Genomic DNA, 22,769 nt, shown 5'->3' on the forward strand with positions numbered 1-22,769 from the left:
ACCTGAGCCTCGGTGCCAAGGTCTGCAGCCTAGCAACCATACAGCTGAGTACCTCCCTCTCTAAATGTCTTCCCAAATATTTTCCTCCACTTTTCTCTTTACTACCACCTTATGATCATATCATGCAAAAAACCCTTCCATAAATCATGAGCAGATGAAAGGAACAACTTAACAGCAATGCAAAATATGTATTTGTTGTTTTACATCCCACCATGATTGGTGGGCTCAAGACATGATAGGCCAAATGCATGACGTGAGGTGGAAAACAGACTCATAAATTTCCGTTACTGTGATAGCAGACATAATTTGGCTCTAGCACAACAGTTTTTATGGAGGAAACCGTTCTCAACAAAAAGGGTGGTCCTATCAGACAGAGTGAGGGGAGGGGGGGCAACATCAGCATCCCCTTGGCTGTTGCAACTGATCCTACTGGCTGTGCGCTCTTGCAGAAGGAGAAGAAAGACCTATGTGTGGTTCCTGGCCTGCCCTGCACCTCCATAACTTGTCTGGTGACTTCAAACACAATGGAGGACACTGTCCTATAGCCTGTACTGAAACAAGATTCAGCTGTCCATTCAGGCAGCTACTGGACATGGAGTGATGGAGCCACCATTTTGTACTTTGCCTCAGGCACCCAAAAGTCTAGAGCTGATCCTACTCAGTAAAACACACACACACAGGCTCAGCATCTTCTCCCTCAGCTTCAAACTGTTAATATGTTTATTTATGATATTTACTGACTTCCCTATAATAAAAGTTGCAAGGGAAGTTTTACAGAATAAAAACAAAACAGAGTAAAAATTAACAACAAAATGAGCTATACAATAGCATGCCTGCTTTACTGAACATTGTAGTGGGGGAGGAGGGAATCACACAATCAAATTCTGACAAGGATTATCCAATTATCTTTTTTATACGGTTCAGCACTCTTATATCTTATACAGCAAATGAGTTCAGTGTATTAATGGTCAATTTATTTGTATTTATGAAGTGTTTATTCCAAATCCCAGATGAAGAAAAGCGTAAACCTAGATATTTAAAGGATTTCACCTGCTCAATGGGGTGCCCATCAGTTTGCCTCTTGTGTTTTTTAAACCTAGGTAATAAACAACTATCTGACTTCTGGAAGACATCTGAAGGCAGCCCTGTATGGGGAAGTTTTTAATATTTGATGCTTTATTGTGTTTTAAGTATTCTTTTGGGAGCTGCCAGAGTGACTGGAGCAACCCAGTCAGATGGGCGGCATATAAATAAAATTATTAGTATTGGCAAAAACAAAAACTTTTGTCTTTTCATAAGTAATTTTTAGCGTTTCTTGCACTGCCAATTGATTAAAATATTTCAAAAGTCTTCTTGACCCATGCTGTAGTTGGGACAATTAAATAGTGTCAACAGCCTACATAAGTACTGTATCTCTCTTGGTTCCCAATTTAGGAGGTACATAATTACATTATGTTATTTAAAACAGTTACTCAAGATTTGGCGTAAGTGTTAAGACAATGCTGGGGCTAATAAGTATCCCTGACAGGTGGATCTGAGAGTGAACCTGAAAGGTTTAACATAATCTGAATCTTGGTCTCAGAATGAAGTTCGCACATCAGCATCAGTAATCTTCTACCAGTAGAGATTTTATTTAATTGATCCCAAAGGTGATCACAACTGATTAAGAAAAAAGCTGCTGAGAAGTCAATAAATAACCTTCAATTTCACATACTTAGGTACCAGGTATGAAAGAACAGAGCAGTGGCCAGTTGTTGAGTGATAACAACAGAAACTCGCCATTCTTGCCACATAGAGGAAATCTCACATTCCTAAAAACTCTTTACAACAGTGCTGTTCCTATCCTTTTATTCTCTCTCGTCAGAACCCTCCAACCACTGTCACCGCCTGACCTTTTGGATTTCTACTGACCTATATAAAAGCTTGATTCTAGTGCCAGCTGTCATAACTGAAAACCTTACGAGCTATGCAGTCGTGAAACATTAAACATTTAAACATTATGCCTCCCAGCTCCCAGTTAAAAGTAAACTTCCAGTCTTTTTATTCAGCTAACTGTTTAAACAATGGCTTGTCACCAGGAGAATCTGCGACCAGAAAGAAGAGGAACACCAAGAATACTGGAAGAAATTTAAAGACTATTACAATAAGTATTGTAATATTAAAGATATATAACCACTTGAAAGAAACAATTAGGCCTAGGATTAAAATGGAATTAAATTTATAAATAAGGAAATGTATGATAAGGAAAGCTATGTAATATGATTAGGACTGTGATATGGTTTTTTGAAACTGATATTGGAAACTGCTACATATAATTACTAAGAAATTCAGATGGAAGAGATTCGAGGAAGTCAAATACTATGTTTATGAAGATGGATGGTACTTAATTTTAATTAATTAAGTGGTAATATGTTGTATGTATCTTTTTTCTTTTTCTCCTATTTTTTGTTTTTATTGTTAATCTTTTCTTTTTTTACTATGTTTATCTACTGAAAATAATAAATATTTTTTTAAAAGAACAATGGCTTGTAGTCAACTAATTTACTCAGAGTAGACCCACTGAAGTTAATAGCTATGAATAACTTGGGGCTATTACTTTCAGTGGGTCTACTCTGAGTATATGTTAGCTGAATACAACTCAATGGGCAGGATTCACTTAATGAGCTCAGTTAGTAGAAGTCTTGTGCAAGGACTTCCAATTGTGCAACAGGGGTTTCCCCCTCTCCCCCCATGACCCCCAAAGGGATTCAGGGGAAGGTTGGGAGATCCTCTAGAGTCTAGGACATGCACTGGGAGCAGCAAGAGGGGGTCATTTTGCCTGGCAAGCTGTAATGCTTGTACAGATGGAAAGCTCATAATAGCATTGCAAACTGAATGAAATGGAGCAAAACCGACCTTGACAGATCTGACCATCACAGCTTCTGATTGGACATACCTACTGTGATTCTACTACCTACCAAAGTTTGATTGACTGAAAAGATTTATCACTTGCCTTTCGGTCTGCAAAACTGAGGTGCGTTCCAAACAAATTAATAATTGGTACAAAATGCCATTAGTATGTTAAAAATAAAAAGAGCAAAAGACTCACCAAAAAACAAACAGAAAATACAGTTGATACACATGAATGGCAATAAACAAAATAACCGTCAATAAAAGGCCTAGCATATATAAGATTTTCACCAGGTATCTAAACTCATCAAAACTGGTGCCAAGTGAGCAACCCTGGGTTCTACAGGCACAGTGCTGCCTCTTTATCCCCTCATTAAATTGGTCTGGAGTGTAACATGCTAGACACCCTATATCTAGTTTCATTTCCTCTCTGGAGCTGAATGAATGGTTTCTATGTTAGATGCACCTGTGATTAGAGCAGGATGGATTTATGCTGTTTAATTTGGCACATATCTGTGTGGATATTTGTTTACAGTACTGTTTTAAACACCTTGATAAGCATCAACCAACTTCTAATAAGCGTTATCTCCATTGCTGCTAAGCTGCAGTGTAGAATTTTGTATCATAGCAGAGGAGTGGTCTAATGCATCTCCTTTTTGGGCTCTGGGGTGGGATTTAAGTATAAGTGGGTTTGGTTAAAAGGCACCAAGCTGTGTTTGTGCAGTTGTAGCTTGCAAGGGAACTGGGTAAGCAAACTGTCCAACAATTTGCTCAGGCTAAACCAAGAAAGCAGAGAGCAGGAGAGACTGCAAAACTGAGGAAGAAGCACAATGAGTACCGCAGGCAAAGTAAGTAGAAAAATCAACACTGAGTATTCACTGGTGCTCATGGTCCAGAATTAATATTGGATTGCACAAATGATTTTTAAAGTAATTTCCTTTTCATTTTTTTCTGTAATTGTAAATTTGTTTCAGGGTATCAGTTGAGATTATATATACTGTATATAGTTTTAAAAAATGATTCTAAAAGTCAGGGCTGAAAAGGATAAAACTCCAACTGAGTCATCACAAAACTTATAAGATTAAAAACACAAATAGCTGGAGAAGCAACATTCATGACCCTTGAGGTCATTTTCACCTCTAAAATTATATGATTCTATGGGCCAGGAAGAGCCTAAGGATTTGGGAAGCAACAAGTAAGTGCTGTACAACACTATCCAACAAAATGTGTTATGTTGAAGGCTGCTGCATTGAAAGCTCGTTTTAAGCTAATGGAAACTTGAGAGCAAAAGGTTTTTTAAAAAGAAAAAAGAAAGCAAGCATAGTTCAAGTTAAAATACAAGTAGGGCAGCAATACCTAGCCATTGCTTATGTTTCCACCAATTATAGCTCGAAAGCTAAAATACATGCTTAACTCACTCTTGCTGGAAGCAATGGGACTTCAACAGTGCTTCACTTTTGCTGGATTGTTGCCACACTTTGAAGTTTTTAAGCTTCCCTCTTATATGAAAGCAGTACATACATTATGCCCCAAATACCTCTTATTTTCATGATCTTATAGGACTGGGATTGCTCTATGTATTTTAGAGGGTTAGCAGTCTTAATCTGTAGCAGCAAAACTCACAAGGAGTCTTGTGGTACCTTAGACTTCCAACGTTTATTCCGTCACAAGCTTTCCTGCTGTACAGTCCACTTCATCATTTTTTAATCTTCAAGGCACCTCAAAGCTCTTTGCCTATCTTCTTTCTCCTTCCACTGCAGCATAGGACACTGCTCTTTTGCAGAGTCAGGCCATTTGGTCCACCGAGCTCCACTGACCGGCCGTGGCTCTCCAGCATATCAGACTAGGCTCTCTCTCAGCCCCACCAGGAAACACTGGCAATTGAACCCAGGATCTTTTGCATGCCAAACAGATGTTCTACCACTAAGCCATGGACCTTCCCATAAACACACTGAGAAAAGTATTTCATTTTTTTAAAAAGATATGTATTAAACAATCCATGAAGGTGCAAATCTGATGGCTGTGGGTTAAAACTTTCTGGAGAGATTTCTGCTGGAACACATAGAATGCAGATATTAAGCTCACAATGAACACCACCTTTTATTTAAATCCTACCGATTCCCCAAGGAGCTAAGGGAGGTGTGTGCGGTTTTCTTCCCGTTGCTCCCATTATTCTTCTCTGTAACCTGGAGGAAGTTTAGACTGAGAAAGTGAGAAACCCAATGTTTCAGGACTCCCAATGGTGAGAGTTGATGTGGCTGGACTACAACTCACACAATGTTTGCTACCTTTGTGTCTAAGCCCTATACTACAGACTCTTAAGCCAGGCCTCTTATATTTCAGTTCCGAGGCAGATACTCTTTGCTCAAATAATTTAAAGCATAATATGCCTGTTTTATTAGAAACGGTTGAGTATTTTCCTGAATGCACTGCTAAGAAACACAATTTTCTTCTATAAATACACAGACCAAGGCTTTCTTCTACATATATAAGCAGAACTTCACAATGTGGAAATAAACTAAAGTATAAGGAATGCACACACCACTGATTTTTAACAAGAATACTTAAGGATATTCAACATCTCAATTTGGATCATGGAAATGCTTCTGTACTTCCACAGACCTCTGTTATTCCTCTCCAGTGGCGTGGGTTGTCAGCACCCGGGGCAAGGCAAGTAATTTGTGCCCCCTAACCCGTGGATTTGCGCCCCCTAACCCGTGGATTTGCGCCCCCTAACCCTAACCCCCAGATGTTGCGCCCGGTGCGGCCGGCCCCCCCTGCACCCCCCACGCTACGCCACTGTTCCTCTCATAAACTCAGTGGGTTGTATCTGACAGAAGTAATACTCAGAATAGACCTGTTGAATTAAGTGGATCTGCCAAGTTAGTCAAATGGTTCTCCTCAGACAGTTGGGTACAATTCAATAAAAGGAATATACAGAAAGTTGCATTTCTTCACTCTATTATGAACAAATACCTTAGGCACTTTCTATAATTTACCGTAATTCAATGAACCATTTAACTAGGAGACACTAGTAAGTGGTTTGTGGTATTCAGTAGTTCTGGATTCCCAAAGTTAATGTTGCCTACAATAACAGTAGACATGCTTAAAAAAAAAGACTAATTTTGCCAAAGACAGCATGTCAGATAGATGATACATATTTAGTGGTGTGGGGATTGCTTCACTATTACAGAATGTCCTGCCAAGAAGCAGTTTTCTGCAAAAGAGATAAAGTAAATGAACTGACACTGGATGTTGTTTAGGCAGCTTTTACTGGTTGTATTTAAATGAGGTTACTAAAAACAACAACACACCACCACATTTATTGCATTTGCCAGATCTGAAATTCCAATGTAAAATATGTGCTGGCAAGAATATTCATCATCTCATTTGAAAATACCTCCCTTCTACATTCTATTCTGCGTTAATAGTATAGCCAGTGACACGTTCCAGGCTAAAAGTTGTTTTAGCATCACTTAAAAAAAAAAAAAAACCCCACAAAAAACACCAACAGAATTTATATCATACTTTTTTCTCCAAGGAGGTGGCACACACTGTAGTTCCTCCTCAATTATTCCTCCTGTGAGATAGATTAGACTGAGAAGCAGTGACAGGCCCAAGTGAGGTTAATGGCCAAGTGGAGATTTGAACCCTGGTCTCTCAGGTCTTAACCCAACACTAACCACTACAAATTCTAACAACGACACCACACTGGCTCTCTCATAAGAGGTCCTATAATCCCTTCCCACGAGAAAAATACCAAAATCTGTCTCGTAACTCTGCATTAGGCTATTTGATTATTTAACTTCTTTAGCACTTAATAAATAAAAAATTTCTCTCATTGCAGTGTACAAAAAACTGAAGCAACATCAGACAAACAAAATATTACAAAAATACAGTTACATATAAAAATGTTGCATTAATTCATATATATCAATATGAATTCATTTTCCTTCTGACACACCCTCTCTCTCAGCCTCTGGGTTCTCACCCAGAGCCCAAACAAACTCACAGCTCACCTGCAAATATCAGAAGAGTCCCTAGAAACAGAAGGCAACATCACCCTCGTCTCTCACTCTAGATTTGCTTTTTACGGGCAGGCCCAAGGTGGAAGGTAATTCCTCAGGCTGCCCACAGCTGTGCCCCTTCAGCTGCACTCTCCCCTTCCAATGACAGGTGCAGAAGGTTTGCTGAGTTTTCCAAAGGATGAGGAAAGGGCCTCTCTCCACACACAGCTCTTACTTCTATATGAATGGATCTCTAAATGTGCTATGTTGCATGACAGATTGAATAATTAAAGCACTCTTCCTAGATACGCATCTGGAAATAGTTAATCCACTCAGTTTTTGAAAGCTAGCCTTTGTATATGGGATGTTTCTTTAGGCTTGTCCAATAATTAGTCTTGGAAGTTAATTTGGAGAAGATTTTGCCATTAACCAGTTATGGACCATTGCTAATTCTTGAAAATAAACTACTTTGCACAATAAAAATTGGCAGGATTTGCATCTGGAAACTGTTTTTTTCTCACACATTTCCTTCATCCCTCCCAACTTATGTTGTATATTGAATCAATTCATTTCTTTCACGGAGAACTTGCAAATCTTACCCCAAATCTTAATTTTGTTCATTATTGTAACTCTTTCCTCCAGGTCTTTGAAGATTCAGCAGCAGCTGAATATTCTGATATTTTTATGGTTTTAATATTTTTGGTATATTATTCAGTGTCACCCATTGCTATAAGATTCCTTAGCAAATAGAATCTTATTTTTCAAGGGGAAAATTATGGGCAATTTTTCAAGGGAGTGAATGTTTGATTTCCCTGAAAAGTAGAACTGTTTACACAACTCCATCTAACTTCAGCCAATAGCTAAGGCCTACAAATGTTACCAATCATATTCATAATAATGTGCAGCTCCAATCTCAGCAGACCAAATGAAAATCCCAATACACAATGTTTCATAAATGTCATAATGAGCATGTCAATATAAAATACAAACTGGGCCAGTAGGCCAGAGCTTCTCCATACCTAAAAGGAAGAGATGTAGAGGTCATAGGATGAAGGGAAGGTAGGAACAAGCTTCCAGCAGCCGCTCAGCTGTTATTCATTGTGTCTCCATTCCTATGCTAGGCAAGGTTTGCCAACAGGGTGCCCATGAGTGCCTACCGGTACTTCCTATGGCACTTGCAAAAGGTCTCAATGAAAATATCCTCAAAAATCTACAATGCACAAGAGACTATTTGCTCTTCCTGTTCCGGTCTTCACTGGCTGGACCTTTCTGATGTTGAACATAGATTATGCCTCAAGTGTAACACACAATAACAAAAGTGACTTGATATCTTCTATCATCTTGACAGGTCATTAAATGCAAAGCAGCCGTTGCTTGGGAAGTTAAGAAACCTCTGAGCATTGAGCAAGTGGAAGTAGCTCCTCCGAAGGCTCATGAAGTTCGCATTAAGGTAAACAAGACATATCACGTTGATGCTACATGGACTGAAGACTCATCCTTGCAATGTTGTTCTTTGTTTATTGAAAAACACAAGATATAGTTCAAAATGTTACGGTTACATAGCATTTATGAAATCAAATTCAGGAAGTCACAGTCTACATTAGAGATATAGAATGCTCTTAATAAAGAGCATATAACAAGACTTCACACATTTGATGATTTGATAGGCCACGAGTTTTACCAAGGTAAACAGACCCTTTATTTTGTATATACCTTTAAAGCACATTCAAAGCACATTCTCTCCCCCCCCCCTCAAAGAATTCTGGGCACTGTAGTTTGTTAAGGATTACTCGGAACTGTAAGTCTGTGAGGGGTTAACAACAGTGTCCAGAACTGGAGGGGGGGGAAATGTGTTCTGAATGTGTCTACAGCCTTAGACATTCCATTTTCCCTTGTTTGCCACTGTTTTAGCAAATATTATCATTCCAGCACCTAAGGAGTACACCATACATATTAAATGGGTTTAGCAAAAAAATAAAATAATGCAAGCATGCAAGATTATCTAACTGTTGGTTTCATCTTTTGCTGTAGGAGAATCTAGTTCCTTCAACCCTTCTGTGAACATTTTTTATTCAAGAGCCTTGGGCAGGGATGGTGAACCTGTGACCTTCCAGATATTGTTGGACTCCAATTCCCATCATCGCTGACTATTGTCCATACTGGCAGTGTCTGATGGGAGTTGGGAGTCCAACAACATTTGGAAGGTCACATGTTTTTCATCTCTAGGCTGCAAGATGTTGTTCCACAGGTAACAGCCAGGTGCTAAAAGAGTTATCATGAAATATGTTAATATCTAACGTCCAAACAGGAAAAGAACACAATGATTTCTCCTCTCCTGAAGCACAATTTTGTTTCTGTGCAGATTCTGGCCACAGGGATCTGTCGCTCAGATGACCATGTGATCAGTGGTGCCTTTGCTATGCCTTTTCCAATTGTTCTGGGCCATGAAGCAGCTGGTGTTGTAGAGAGTGTTGGAGAGGGAGTGACTTGTGTGAAACCAGGTATGAAGAGTGGGGGGGTGAGGGCTTTCACAGGAGACCCTGAGGGCTACTTCTCACATGATAACACTTGTGGCCATCGGTGTCTCAGCTGAAGAAGTTCTTGCAAAATTAATATTTGCAAATCACAGTGTAAACGTTTTTGACCTGTGCAAGCAAATAGAAGGTTGACTTTGCACTATGCAAATTGTCCAGTTTATGATGAATGTGTGTGGTTTTTTTTTTAAAAAAAGTTTTAATACAGTTCTTTGATGACACTGCAGTCCTTCTTCCCAGTGTTGTGTTACTTAAGTGGCTGCTGAGTTGTGCTTTCCTACATTGTTATGGGGTCTCATGTAAAAGTTTTAACTATTTGTGTATTTTCCTCCACAGGAGACAAAGTAATCCCCCTCTTTGTTCCACAATGTGGAAAATGCACTTCTTGCCGAAGTACCAAAGGGAACCTCTGTTCTGAACATGAGTGAGCTTCAGTTGTTTGTTTGTTTATTATTATGATTATTATTATTATTATTACTACTACTACTACACAGTTTTTTTGACATAATTTAATGGCTTTTGTTTAAATTAAAACAAAGGGAAAGAGGCAGGAACACAAGGCAGTGTTCCATCTCCTTATATTAATCAGAGCATTTCATTTTTAAAAAGGAACTACTTTTTTTTTAATTAATTGTGGTTATAGCCCACCTTCCCGCCAAAGAGTTCAAGGTGGTGTACTCCTTTCTCATTTAATCCCCACAACAACCCCGTGAGGTAGGTTAGGCTGAGACACAGGGTTTGCCCCAAGGTCACCCAGTGGGTGTTGTGGCTGAGTGGGGATTTGAACCCTGGTTTCTCCCAGGTTCTAGGCAAAACTCTAACCACTACACCACACTGCCTCTCATCTAATTCATCTTTTCACTCTGTGTAGTTCAGAGATTTTTGAGTCAATTCAGTGAACTTCGTTAAACTAAACTAGTTCATTCCAAGCACTGGTACTGATTCACATTGTTCTTCACCTGCTTCCATTGGGCACTATAGCCAGTATTTGGCACTGTCTCTGATAGAAGCTTCCCTCCTGATACAATAACGATTTAGAGGAGGATTTTCCTCAAGGCTACTGCAGAGAAGGAAAGGGTTAACCCAAACTACAATAACTGTTATATATACACAACCAGGTGGTGCTATTTGCATTTTAAGATGCACATTAAGGTCACATCTATTTTTCCCCCATTTCTGCCTGTCTCTTTTCAACAGCCTCAGTGAGGCTCGTGGATTAATGCTTGATGGAACCAGCAGGTTCACCTGCAAAGGGAAAAGCCTTCATAATTTCATCAGCACCAGTACCTTCACGGAATACACTGTGGTACATGAAAATGCAGTGGTGAAAATTGATGCTGCTGCTCCTTTGGAAAAAGTGTGTCTGATTGGCTGTGGGTTTTCCACCGGTTATGGTGCAGCAGTTCAAACAGCCAAGGTGAGTTCTACTAGAGCACAGGTATATCCACTGCTTAGCTCAGTGCTTCTCAAAAGGTGTGGCATGCCACATTGGTGTGGCAGGAGAGGATGGCAAGGGTGGTGGGAAGATTCAAGGACAATCAAAGAAACATTTAAGCAGTATAGTATAGTATAGTATAGTATAGTATAGTATAGTATAGTATAGTATAGTATAGTATGCGGCAGCTAGACTAGTGACTGGGGCGGCCGCCAAGACCACATAACACCGGTCTTGAAAGACCTACATTGGCTCCCAGTACATTTCCGAGCACAATTCAAAGTGTTGGTGTTGACCTTTAAAGCCTTAAACGGCCTCGGTCCAGTATACCTGAAGGAGCATCTCCACTCCCATCGTTCTGCCCAGACACTGAGGTCCAGCGCCAAGGGCCTTCTGACAGTTCCCTCACTGCGAGAAGCAAAGCTACAGGGAACCAAGCAGAGTGCCTTCTTGGTACTGGCACCCACCCTGTGGAATGCCCTCCCATCAGATGTCAAAGAGATAAACAACTACCTGACATTTAGAAGACACCTGAAGGAAGCCCTGTTCAGGGAAGTTTTTAATGTGTGACATTTTAATGTATTTTTAATCTTTGTTGGAAGCAGCCTGGAGTGGCTGGGTAGACCCAGCCAGATGGGTGGGGTGCAAATAAATAAATAAATAAATAAATAGTATCAAAATATTGGGGGGGGGTATACAAACAAAAGCAGTATCCACACCTCTCTTCAAAGAGCATTGGCTATTCTTCTACACAACATATTGTTCTCCACACCATATTGGTGTGAACAGGCATTTTCAACTCGGACAAATATGAATGATCAGGAAAGCGAAAGGCTTCATTGTGTAAATGAGAGGACATGAGTTTGTTTGTCTCAAATTAGACCTAATATAAATGAAATTACCTGGCCAAAGCAAGCTCATACCTCTCACTGACTTTGTGTACATATTTTGTGTATACATGTAAGAGGCTCATTTAGAATTAGAGTCTATGTTCTTATGTAGCTGCATTGTTTTATACTTTCTGGATGTCCCATGATCATCTTATAAAGCAGTTGTGTTCTATGTTATAAATCAAGCACTGCTAGGAGTTGTTTCTTTTTGTTTTCCGGTGCATTTCTTATCAATAAAAAAAATAAATCAGTGTGGCATGAGCAGATTTTTATTCTTAAAGTGTGATGCGGAGAAAAGAGTTTGAGAACCACAGGCTTAGATGCAAATACAATTGTTTGTGTTTTCCTTGACAGATTGGTCTGCTCAGTTCTGCCATTTACCTTCCGTTTGTATCTGAGTCAGGATGCATTTGTCTTGCCTCATCCCTTGTTCCCCTGTTCATTTCATCCCGAGATGAAAAATAATGTAAAGTAGCTGAGCATCATTAGCATTCCATACAATGTGTCCTTTGTTGTCCCATCTCAGGACAGCAGAGTCTTGCCTAATTAGCTGTCACAGCAAAGAGACAGAGCACATGCTGCTGTCACCATAGGTATGTCAAGCTATCCCCTTGGACCTCCAACAGTCCCCTTGGATCTCCAACAGTCTTGAGAAGCTGTTTTGTACTGAGCCAAAACAGATGTTCTAAAATCAAGGTATAGAGCCCTCTGATGTGTTCTAGGTATCATGTAAACCTGGATTTCAGGAACCAAAGTCTGCGAATTACCATTTCAAGGGATGGATAGCCCTGAGACCAATCCAGAATACATAACACACAAAGGATAGCTCCATATTTTACACTTTTTGTACCACACATTAGAAGGACCATATTTCAGAGGGTACAGCTCCTTAAATGCCCCTTATTTCTGAAATTCTAAGTTGGTCCCTACTGGAAGGGACCAAAAAGCCAGGTAAATTAGCAGAGCAGGATAGAAACAGCTCCCTGCCCACCTATTGCCCCAACCCTGTTTTGAGAAGTTAAAATACATATTTTTTTCCACACCAGTAAAATTTTCTTCTGAACAAAAGCTGAAAAGTATGCTACACTGAGATATACTAGGACTACCGAGCTGTGCAACAATTTTTTTTTTATCTTATGGTTTCCTAGGTGGAACCTGGTTCAACCTGTGCTGTTTTTGGTCTGGGAGGCGTTGGTCTCTCAGCCGTCATGGGCTGCAAAGCAGCTGGAGCATCCCGGATCATCGGGGTCGACATCAACAAGGATAAATTTCCCAAGGCTAAAGAGATGGGAGCTACGGAGTGCGTCAACCCTCTGGATTTCAAGAAGCCCATCAATGAAGTGCTGTTTGACTTGACTGATGGTGAAGGTGTAGACTACTCGTTTGAAGTGATTGGGCGTGTTGACACCATGGTAATGTGACTTCAGAAACTGGACTGCCAAATAGTGCCCATAAGGCAGAATTAAAATTGCCAACCTGGGGATAGATCAGTACAGTCGGGAGTATTGAATGAGAAATCCTGGGTGAACAAATACGTGGCAAAATATAAAATTGGTTGTGGTGCATGACTGATGTCTGAGAGTAGGCTGTGCCACATGAAAAGGGATGGAGGAGAAATTTGATTCGGTATGCATCTAAAGCTGAATGTCTCAGATTTGCATTTTCTAAAACATTATGCAAACAGAAACACAGCTCTCCTTCAAATTTGCATTTCTCTGAATTTTGCAGTGCAGTTTTCCAACCAATGTTTAGAAAAATGCATGTATTAGGGGAAAGTGTGCATCAAAATGAAGATATTGGGGAAATAGCATATAAATATGCATTATATTAGGGGAAATGGCTTGCAAAAATTGATCAAAACTGTATATAAACCTGCTTTTATTAGGAGAAATTAGCAGCAAAATGCCAGTGGATTTGCATGAGGATTTAAAAAATGAAATAAACCATAAATTGTTGCAAAATCTAGAAGAGTGTGGAAAAAATGAGAAACTGGCAGATACTTCCATACCAAGATATTACTGTAAATTCCCTCTTCCAGGTGATTCAAATCCCTAGTCTGACATTACATCTCTCTCGCTGAGCTGAGCTGAGCTGAGAACAGTATTGCAGATGCAGATCAGGTCAAAATACATCAGAATTCTTAGTCACCAAATATTTCAAGCATCCCTATCTACAATATTCAAAGAGTACATTTTTCAAAGGAAAGAGAAGAAAAACAATAATGAAAGCTTTAACATTCAGATGCTTTGGGATTTTTAACCATTGTCCCATTTTACTATTTAGGCCAGGGGAGAGCTTTTATTTTGTCATCACCACATTTTGTAAGTGAAACAAATAACGAAATGCCATGTCTTTGTGTCTTACCTCAGACGGCTGCCCTGGCATCGTGCCACAGCAACTATGGGACCAGTGTAATTGTGGGAGTGCCTCCTTCCACCTCTACAATTGCTGTTGACCCGATGTTGCTTTTCACAGGCCGTACCTGGAAAGGATCTGTTTTTGGAGGTATGATTGTGGACTCCCCCCCCCCCAAAAAAAAGCATATTAATTCCATGTATGCAGGTTAAAAATTTTGATAGCTTCATGTCCACAAAAAAGGGATAATTTTGGACATGGCGGTGAGTTTCTGAGTGTGCTTTGGGATATTTAATGCAGAAATGTACAAACTGTACCTCCAAACCCAGGAACAGCACACAACTGAATCCTGTTCTCAGCTGCCAATGACAAGAGTACCATCGGCATACTTGATAGCTCCCCACTTCTCAATACTAATTCAAGCTCCTCTGGGAGGTTCTTAGAGTTGGGGAGGAGGGTGGGGTGAGAAACAGTGAACTGCTGGATCCAGGAACAGGCTGTCCAGTTCAAGTGGGAGCCTGAACGGTCGCAGGGGAAGCAGTCTAAAGTCCAAGCCAAGCAGAGAGCATTCAGCACTTTGGACAGCTCCAAGACAGTCGCAAGAGAAGTTGTCCCTGCAGTGAGCTAGAATCAGATGAAGCCTTATGACCAAAGCTGGACTGTAGTGGGCTCCACTTCCCGGAAGGAGCTGGCTGGCTAGTTATTTTGTATTATTTGGCTTATTCAAGACTGGTGAGACAGAGGTAAAACAAGGAACTTATCCTGAGTCAGAGGAGGCCGACAGGCAGTAGTGTGATGGAGGACCATAGTCTTACCTGATGTCTGGCAGGTGAGTCATTGCTTCTTACCAAGAAGGGGAAGTGGCAATGAGGTCAGCATGGTTTAAATGCACTAGTGTACCCAAACCAATGCACTTACCAGCCTTTGTACTGCTCTGCCTTCCCTTCTGGTTTGTCCCTTCCCTTCCTGGTAAGCAGCAGCAACTCACCTACCAAGAGATTGGGTAAATGTATCTGTGCCACCATGCCATCTGCTACTGGCAGCATGGCTGGGGCTGCAACAGTCCTGGATAAGAGCTCTAGTGGCTCTTTCTCAAGGAAGCAGGAGTCCTTTGCAGTAAAACTTCAGGGAAATAGTTTCACAGTTTGTATTGCACTTATTTCCATGTTGCATTTTGCCTGATATTTCCCTGTTTGCTGGTTTTCAGGGTGGAAGAGCAAAGACTCTGTCCCCAGACTGGTTTCTGATTTCCTGGGGAAGAAATTCTTCTTGGATCCATTAATAACCCATACACTACCTTTTGAAAAAATCAATGAAGGATTTGAATTGCTCCGGGCAGGAAAGAGGTGATTCTTTTTTCTTCTTTCTTAGCTGTACTTTTAAATACCTTCTCCTTGACTATGGGGTGCAGTTTGTGGGGCTACCTGCAGATTTCCAATCAGGCAAGACTACCTGGACGAATGGAAGCCTCCATGTTAGTTGCTGCCTCCACACAGGTGATGGGTTTGGGATGAAGTCTGTAAGTTCCATAGCAGAACATCCAATTTGCATGTGTAGGTTCGGTTTACAATCTTTCAAAAAAGGATCAGGTGGCATAGCAGGAAAAAGCCCCCTGTCTGGGGCTCTGGAATAGCACTGTCACTAGTCAGAGAAAAGACTACTGGCCAAAATGATTATTTTTATTATTTATATACAGGCAACCCCCCCCCCCCCCCATTTACCTGGGAGTTGTGTTCTGAGACACTGTGCAAATCAGTGAAATTGCATATATCTGAAACACCATTGGAAAAGCCTGCAAACATCTCGTTTCTGACATTTTTGTGATGTTTTTGTGTCACTTCTGGGTTTGGCGCAATGCACATGTGCACAGTTGCACACATATTGAATGGGGGGGGTTGCCTGTATTGATATCGCTTACTTGACAAAATGGCTTCTAAGGGGTTTACAAACCAATTATAGAATATCTCTTTACACCTAATTAAAATGCACAATAAAATAAATGCATTAAAATGGTTTATCAATTAAGCAGCACTGAAATTATTAGATCCGGAGCTTCAGGTCTGGAGATCAGGAGGTTTGTCTAAAGAGATGCATCTTCACGAGGCAGCAAAATGCCAGTACCTATGGGGTGTCTCATATTTCAGCAGGCAGAGCATTCCACAGCACTGGTTCTACCAGTGAAGAAGCCTGCCTCTGTGTTAACAACAAGATGATTATCATCAGGTTATGGCCAAACTAACCAGGTTCCGATGGATGGACAAACAGTCTCACCTGTGACAAGGCAGCTGCTTCTGCTTATGTGACACCTGGAAGTTCTGCTGTCATTGGTGTCACCATCACCTATCTGCTCCTGTGGCCACCTGCTATGCCATTGCCCTGTGCCCCATTGCATCCGCTGCTGGCAAGAAGCACTGTCACCGCTGGTGCCAATTTCAGGCAAGATCTCACCCAAAATGGGCGCTGTCTTGCCTCAAATCGGTTCTGCTTCTCTGCCACTGGTGGAGGTGGTGGGGCAGGCGGGGAACCCATGGGTATGCTGCTTGGGGGGCTTTTGCTGCCTGAGGCAGTGGACTCACACTACCTAATGGCTGGGCCCTTTCTGATTGCATGTGGACCACTACCATGTGCACAAGACAAACATCCTTGACTCTTCTCTCTCCCATGAGAAGAGTCCTGTTGGATCAGGTCAAAGGCTCATCAGCAGATTGTGCTCATAGTGACCAACCAGATGTATATGGGAAACCATATTGGCAAAACCTATTGGAGTTTCGCAACTTTCTGACTAGTTGCAGGACCTTAGCCAGACCTAGCAGAGTACACGCAGAATCCACGGAAGCAATTGGCGACTTGGCCCCAGACAGGATAGACGAAGCAGGAACCAGGAACTTGTAGTTAGGTGTTTATTATATACAGTGGACTATTTATAGGAACAGAACACGGGTCTTATGCTAGCTCTCTCTGACACAACTCACAACTCCTACACTGACACAGAACTCTGAACTCAACCACTGAACACACACATTCCAGTTAGTAGACCATTAATTATCACTCCCTTGAGAGAGCTTGACCAATCAGGGAGCCTCTGTTATCACCAGGCAGACTTACTCCTTCAGATTGCCTTCTGGCTGTCTGCCAAACCTTAAGTGACTCTGTGTGAGTAGCTGCACGTACACAGTTTCCCAACAGTAGCAGTATTTGAAGACATACGGCCACCAGCAGTGGAGGCAGAACATAGACATCATAGCTAGTAGTCACTGATATCCTGCAAAGGCAGGTTGGAAAAGTACAGGAGACAGTAAGATTCTAGAAGCTCTCTTTGAGTACCTGGGAAACAAGGCTTGTCAGGATCATATATATATTGTTTTTTATGTTTCAGCATCCGCACTGTCTTGACATTTTAATATCTTGGGGTGAGAAGAAGGATGACAGAGTGAACAATAGAGGAAGCTACTACTCCCAATGTCTATAATCAATATGAGTGCTAAGTTTGTTTATGTTTTCATTTTCTTCTCTTCTGTCCTCATGTTTGCTTAATGGACCAAATCTGAAGAGGTTTGCTTTCTCTCTAGCTAAGGAGTTGAAAACATGTACATGCTTGAGAGCTTAGTTGACCAGGTGATGGCCAAAGGTAATCTAATACCTTCTTTTGGTAAGGTATTTTCTGCACAGTAGCCTCTCTGTGCTTCCAAATAAATGAAAACTACTGCAAACACAGTTCTCAAGTTATCAGGTGTTACAGAGCTTGACATAATATTTAGTTTCTTACTGTTTCAAAAAAACCCCCACCATAATTATGACTTTCATTTCCAGCCAGAGAATGACATGTTATATTGGACTAACTTATATTAAAAATACATCATTTGGCATTTGAGTAAGATTTCATGTAAACTCTCTTTCTGATCTAGAAATGGCTTATAGGTGAAGAACTCAGATGCATGTGTAGAATTTCTCCATGTACAAAAGCTTTCCTTTGAGCACTATTTGTGCATGCAAATGGATGCATGTGCAATTTAGTTCTCCATTGATAATATGCATTTTACATGAATGGGACCTCACCAGAAGAGCTCAATGTATGCATCTGAGTACTCGGAATGACCATCTGGATCAGAGCAATTGTTGCACCTATTTCTATAAAGCACCTTTCATCACTCGGAGCTGTATACAAAGTGCCTTAATTTAGCAGTATCTACATTTATTATACAAATTGTTTCAAGGGCGCAGTAGAGTCTAGCTAAAGTTTTTTAATTGCCAGTAAAAAAAAAAAGTGCTACTATAAATCACATTACAATAGATTATACTTACAGTAAAATAACTATATTTCTGTTTCCAAAGGCAAAGCTGGTACTAGATAATCTTTTAAGTGACTTGTTTTATATACAGAGATATGGGTTAGGCACCAGATTAAGTCATGGGACACACAGGTTCTCATAATGGGAGGAATTCAACCTTGTGCTATTATGATTGTTCTGACAGTGGAAGCACTTGTGGTGTAGTGGTTAAGAGCGGTAGATTTGTAATCTGGTGAACCGGGTTCGCGTCTCCGCTCCTCCACATGCAGCTGCTGGGTGACCTTGGGCTAGTCAGACTTCTCTGAAGTCTCTCAGCCCCACTCACCTCACAGAGTGTTTGTTGTGGGGGAGGAAGGGAAAGGGGAATGTTAGCCACTTTGAGACTCCTTCGGGTAGTGATAAAGCGGGATATCAAATCCAAACTCCACTCCTCCACTTCTTGCTTGCCAGATGGAATAACCCCCCTCTCCCCTGCCCCCACACTTTTCTAGGGGTTTATCCTGATGCTCCAGAGTGAATTTTGAGAAGGTGCAGAGGAGGGTAAATTACTAGCAGATACCTTTGTCCTGGTTTCCGCTAGTGTGTCCGTTTAGTTGAATCCAGACCAAAGTTCTTGCTAATTCCCATCTCAGCATGTGATAAAGTCTACGAAAGAAAGATGTGGCCTAATAGCAGGTTATCATTTCTGAAACTTTTGTTGCTATCAGCTGTAAGGATTTTGCCTCCAGTATATTGAAACAGGGCCTCCTTATGCATTGGCTTAGCTGCTGAGAACTTATGGAATGTTTATGAAAATGTCGGGTGGCCATGTCCCCAGTCTCCCCTGCCATCTGTATGTTGACCCTAAGTTTACGAAGAGATGAGTTAAGATTGTAGTAACAGTTTGTATTAGAACCCATGCAAACTTAGGTGTAGCCTGATTTTACCTTATTGTTTTCCTTTCTACCATTGTCTCTGTTCTTTGATGTGTCTTTTTTTTCCCATTGGCGTGTATATGTAATCAATAAAACAGCTTTCCTGTATTCAGCTGGCGTGAATCTGTGAGTTCTGCAATCCAGCTATTTGGCAAACCTTTCTAACCTGAAAGGAATAGATAAAAGGGAGCAACCTGCGGCCCTCCAAATGTTGCTGGACTACAACTTCCATCACTCCCTGGTCATTAGTCACGTTGGCTAGGGCTGAGGGGCTGGATTCCAACATCTGGAGGGACACAGGTTAGCTCCTTTCGCTTGCCTGAAGTTTTTCCATGGTAGCTTGACCAGAAATCATGTTGCGGGGAGCATGTACACCGACAGTACTGTCAGCTCTCCAAAAGTAGATCCAATGCAAAGAATGTTGGATCCAATGGAGACATCTGTGTTCAGCTTCCTACTCAACCATGAAGCTCAATGGGGTGGGCGTGGGGTGGTCCTATCATCTACCATATTTTCCACTCCATAAGATGCACTTTTTTCCTCCTAAAAAGTAAGGGAAAATGTCTGTACGCCTTGTGGAGCGAATGCGTAGTCCCTGGAGCCAAATTGCTCAGGGGCAAAAAGCAGATCGTGCTTTTTTTTTTTAGAAAGAGAGAAGGGGGTGTTTAAACAAAGCCGCTGATCAGCTGATCAGCAAGTGATTGGGAGGGGAGATAAGGGACTCTAGCAATAAAGGAGGCTGTCTGGGCGGGGGGAGGTAAAGACAATAAACTTGCAAGGAGAGGAGACAGGAAGATTAAAGCAATGAGGAGAGAAAATAGAAGAAAAGGAGGAGCAAAAAACTGCTCCAGCTAAGGAAAAGACACTAAGGCAAACAAGAGGGAAGGGGGTGTTGAAACAAAGCCGCTGAGCAGCTGATCGGCAAGGGATCGGGAGGGACATAAGGGACTCTAGAGATAAAGGAGGCTGCCTGAGAGGGGGGAGGTAAAAGCACATGGATCCTCAGGATTTTTGCACTGGGTCACCCCAAATTCACCATCAGATCACATAGCAGGTCCATGGCTACAGCCTGCACCAAAAACACATACATCCACTGTTTCATTGGGCGGCAAAGGCTCAAAAACATGGTTACAAAGCACAGATCCACATGGATCCTCATGATTTTTGCACTGGGTCACCCCAACTTCACCATCAGATCACATAGCATGTCTATGGCTACAGCCTGCACCCCCAAAAAATCCCACATCCACTCTTTCATTCAGAATATTTTTTTTCTTGTTTTCCTCCTCTAAAAACTAGGTGCGTCTTATGGTCTTAAGGAGCAAAAAATACAGTATCTATCATCTCTCTCTCTATCTAATCATCTCACAGAGTCAAAATACATGCTACATTATTTGTGGTTTTACTACAGTGTGCCTACTTTGAAGGCAAAGCAGCTGCAGGGCAACCTCCAATCCAGAACATGTTCCTAATCCAGTTTGGGACCCCACCACAGTTTTCTGCTGAAAATCATTCTCCTCCCAGATACTGTTAGTGCTGATATTTACTGTACTTCCAGCAGAAACTCTGGAGGCAAATGGTTGCGGCTGGGTTGCTCAGCAGGGAGTTGTGGACTGAACCTTTCAAAGTACCTCTTAAGATATTGTAACTGTCATGCCCCCGCTGGAGGAATCCTCTTTGCGGGTGGATCTGCTGTTGCCCAAAGCAGATGCTACAGAGGAGCAGGTTATGTCAATGAACAGGGAGATGGAGCAGGAGGATCTGGGACCTTCGGAGGTGACTGCATCCCGGGCCCCCTCCTCAAGATACAGGGGTCCCAGGGACAGTATCAGAGGTAGAGGATGAGCTGCCACTGAGTCCAAGGAAGCTGTAGCATCTAAAGGTCAGCTGTAAGACACTGGAGTGCCTGCCTGAAGAAAAAGGGCTCATCAGGAGTAAGGGGCTCCTTGTGAAGAAGCTACACCTCATGAGTAGACCAAAATTCTGAGGCACTCCAGATGGTCTGCAGCAGTGTATTTTGGACACTGAAGACTTGTGGTTTAAACTCTCAAGTTTCTGGCAGAAATTCCACAACAACATCCTTACAGGAGCTTCGTGATGTGCCATCTGTCTGGTTACTACATCTGAGCTTGGAGTTGTTATTGTTGTTGTTTGGACCTTGCCTCATTTGCTTTGACTTTCCTTTTGCAACTGCCCCTGTGAGTGGACTTGGGATTCCTACATTTGCTTTCATCTGAAGCAAGACAGTGACCAGGTTTTGCATGATGATTCCTGATATCAAGGAACAGGCTTTTGCATATAATAATAATAATAATAATAATAATAATAATAATAGTATTATTTGTACCCCGTCCATCTGACTGGGTTGCCCCAGCCACTCTGGGAGGTTTCCAACATTTATAAAAACGTAATAAAACATTACAAGATGATGCAACGTTTTTCTTTTCTTTTTGACTCTCAGGATTCCTAAGCATTGGTGGGTACAAAACTACTACCAGTCTATCTATCAGTGGCAAAGCTAAATATCCACTGACTAAATGCCAGGCTTAATCATTGATTTTCCTTGAATGTCAATATGCTTTAGAAATCAGTCAAGGGCAATGGGTTTAATATTTGCCTGAAATTTAAGGCTTTGTTAGGTATTCAGGGTGACGGTGCAAAATGTGTTTAGCAAACCTTTCCTCTCATTATAAAGCAAATATCTCTGCGAGGGCTCTCTGCAAACACAGTATATTTCAGAAGACATGCAGCAGAGGCAGATTTAGTGCATCGAGATGATTCTGCTGCCTTGGACATGGAGCCTAGTGGGTGTTTCAGGATGTCTCATCTATAATGTAGTCAACTGAGCAGAACAGAAGGCAAAGGGGGGGATGTTGGCCTCACACTGGGCACCGATGAAAGTTTAAAGACCAAAGTCCACCCCTGGAATGCTATGTGGGGTAAAACACAAGCAAACACTGTTATAAACTATGTCAGTCAGGACACCTATCCACATATGGTAGGAATGCAGATTTGCTGCAGAGTGTTGGAATTCTGTGTTTGCAGAAATTATCACCTATTGCTGGATGAGAAACCGGTTCTAGCATTACTAAATATTGGGCAACCTGGTGACCTTCAGTTGCTTCATTGGAAACTGGTAGCCCTCAGCAGCCTGAATAGAAGTGGAAAGTTACTGGAAGATGAAGGGCTTTTCAGTGAAAGGCTGGCTTGATAAGATATGGGTTATAGCCTCCTTGGAGCACTGGGTGTGTCAAAACAGAGTCATTAAAGGTGATAATGGAGTAGGATAGCCCTTTCCTTCATATGCAAATAGAGATGGACACTTTATTCAGCCTCCATTAACACAAATTACATTAGGGAGGATGGAATGCTATTTGAGAAATACATACTTGGAGATCTCCTGAGAATAGTGCATGATCACAATCTTTGGAGAAAATACTTTTATTTCTGTACGAT

General features: G+C 41.4%; 2 protein-coding genes across 5 annotated transcripts in view; one reads left to right on the plus strand and one right to left on the minus strand.

The window, feature by feature from the left end:
• The window catches only part of LOC310852780 (uncharacterized protein C4orf17 homolog), a 150,695-nt gene that overhangs the window by 27,961 nt on the left and 99,965 nt on the right, over nt 1-22,769 (minus strand). The gene's annotated exons all lie outside the window — the stretch shown is intronic.
• LOC310852767 (alcohol dehydrogenase 1A) lies at nt 3,572-19,421 on the plus strand. The gene is made up of 9 exons (XM_083756747.1): nt 3,572-3,737; nt 8,245-8,346; nt 9,259-9,397; nt 9,767-9,854; nt 10,628-10,847; nt 12,904-13,167; nt 14,125-14,260; nt 15,318-15,456; nt 17,487-19,421. The coding sequence occupies exons 1-9, from the start codon at nt 3,720-3,722 to the stop codon at nt 17,509-17,511; spliced, it is 1,131 nt and encodes a 376-aa protein (XP_083612873.1). The 5' UTR covers nt 3,572-3,719; the 3' UTR covers nt 17,512-19,421.

This window comes from Podarcis gaigeae, assembly GCF_964106915.1.
Source record: "Podarcis gaigeae genome assembly, chromosome: 9".
Taxonomy (NCBI): Eukaryota; Metazoa; Chordata; class Lepidosauria; order Squamata; family Lacertidae; genus Podarcis; species Podarcis gaigeae.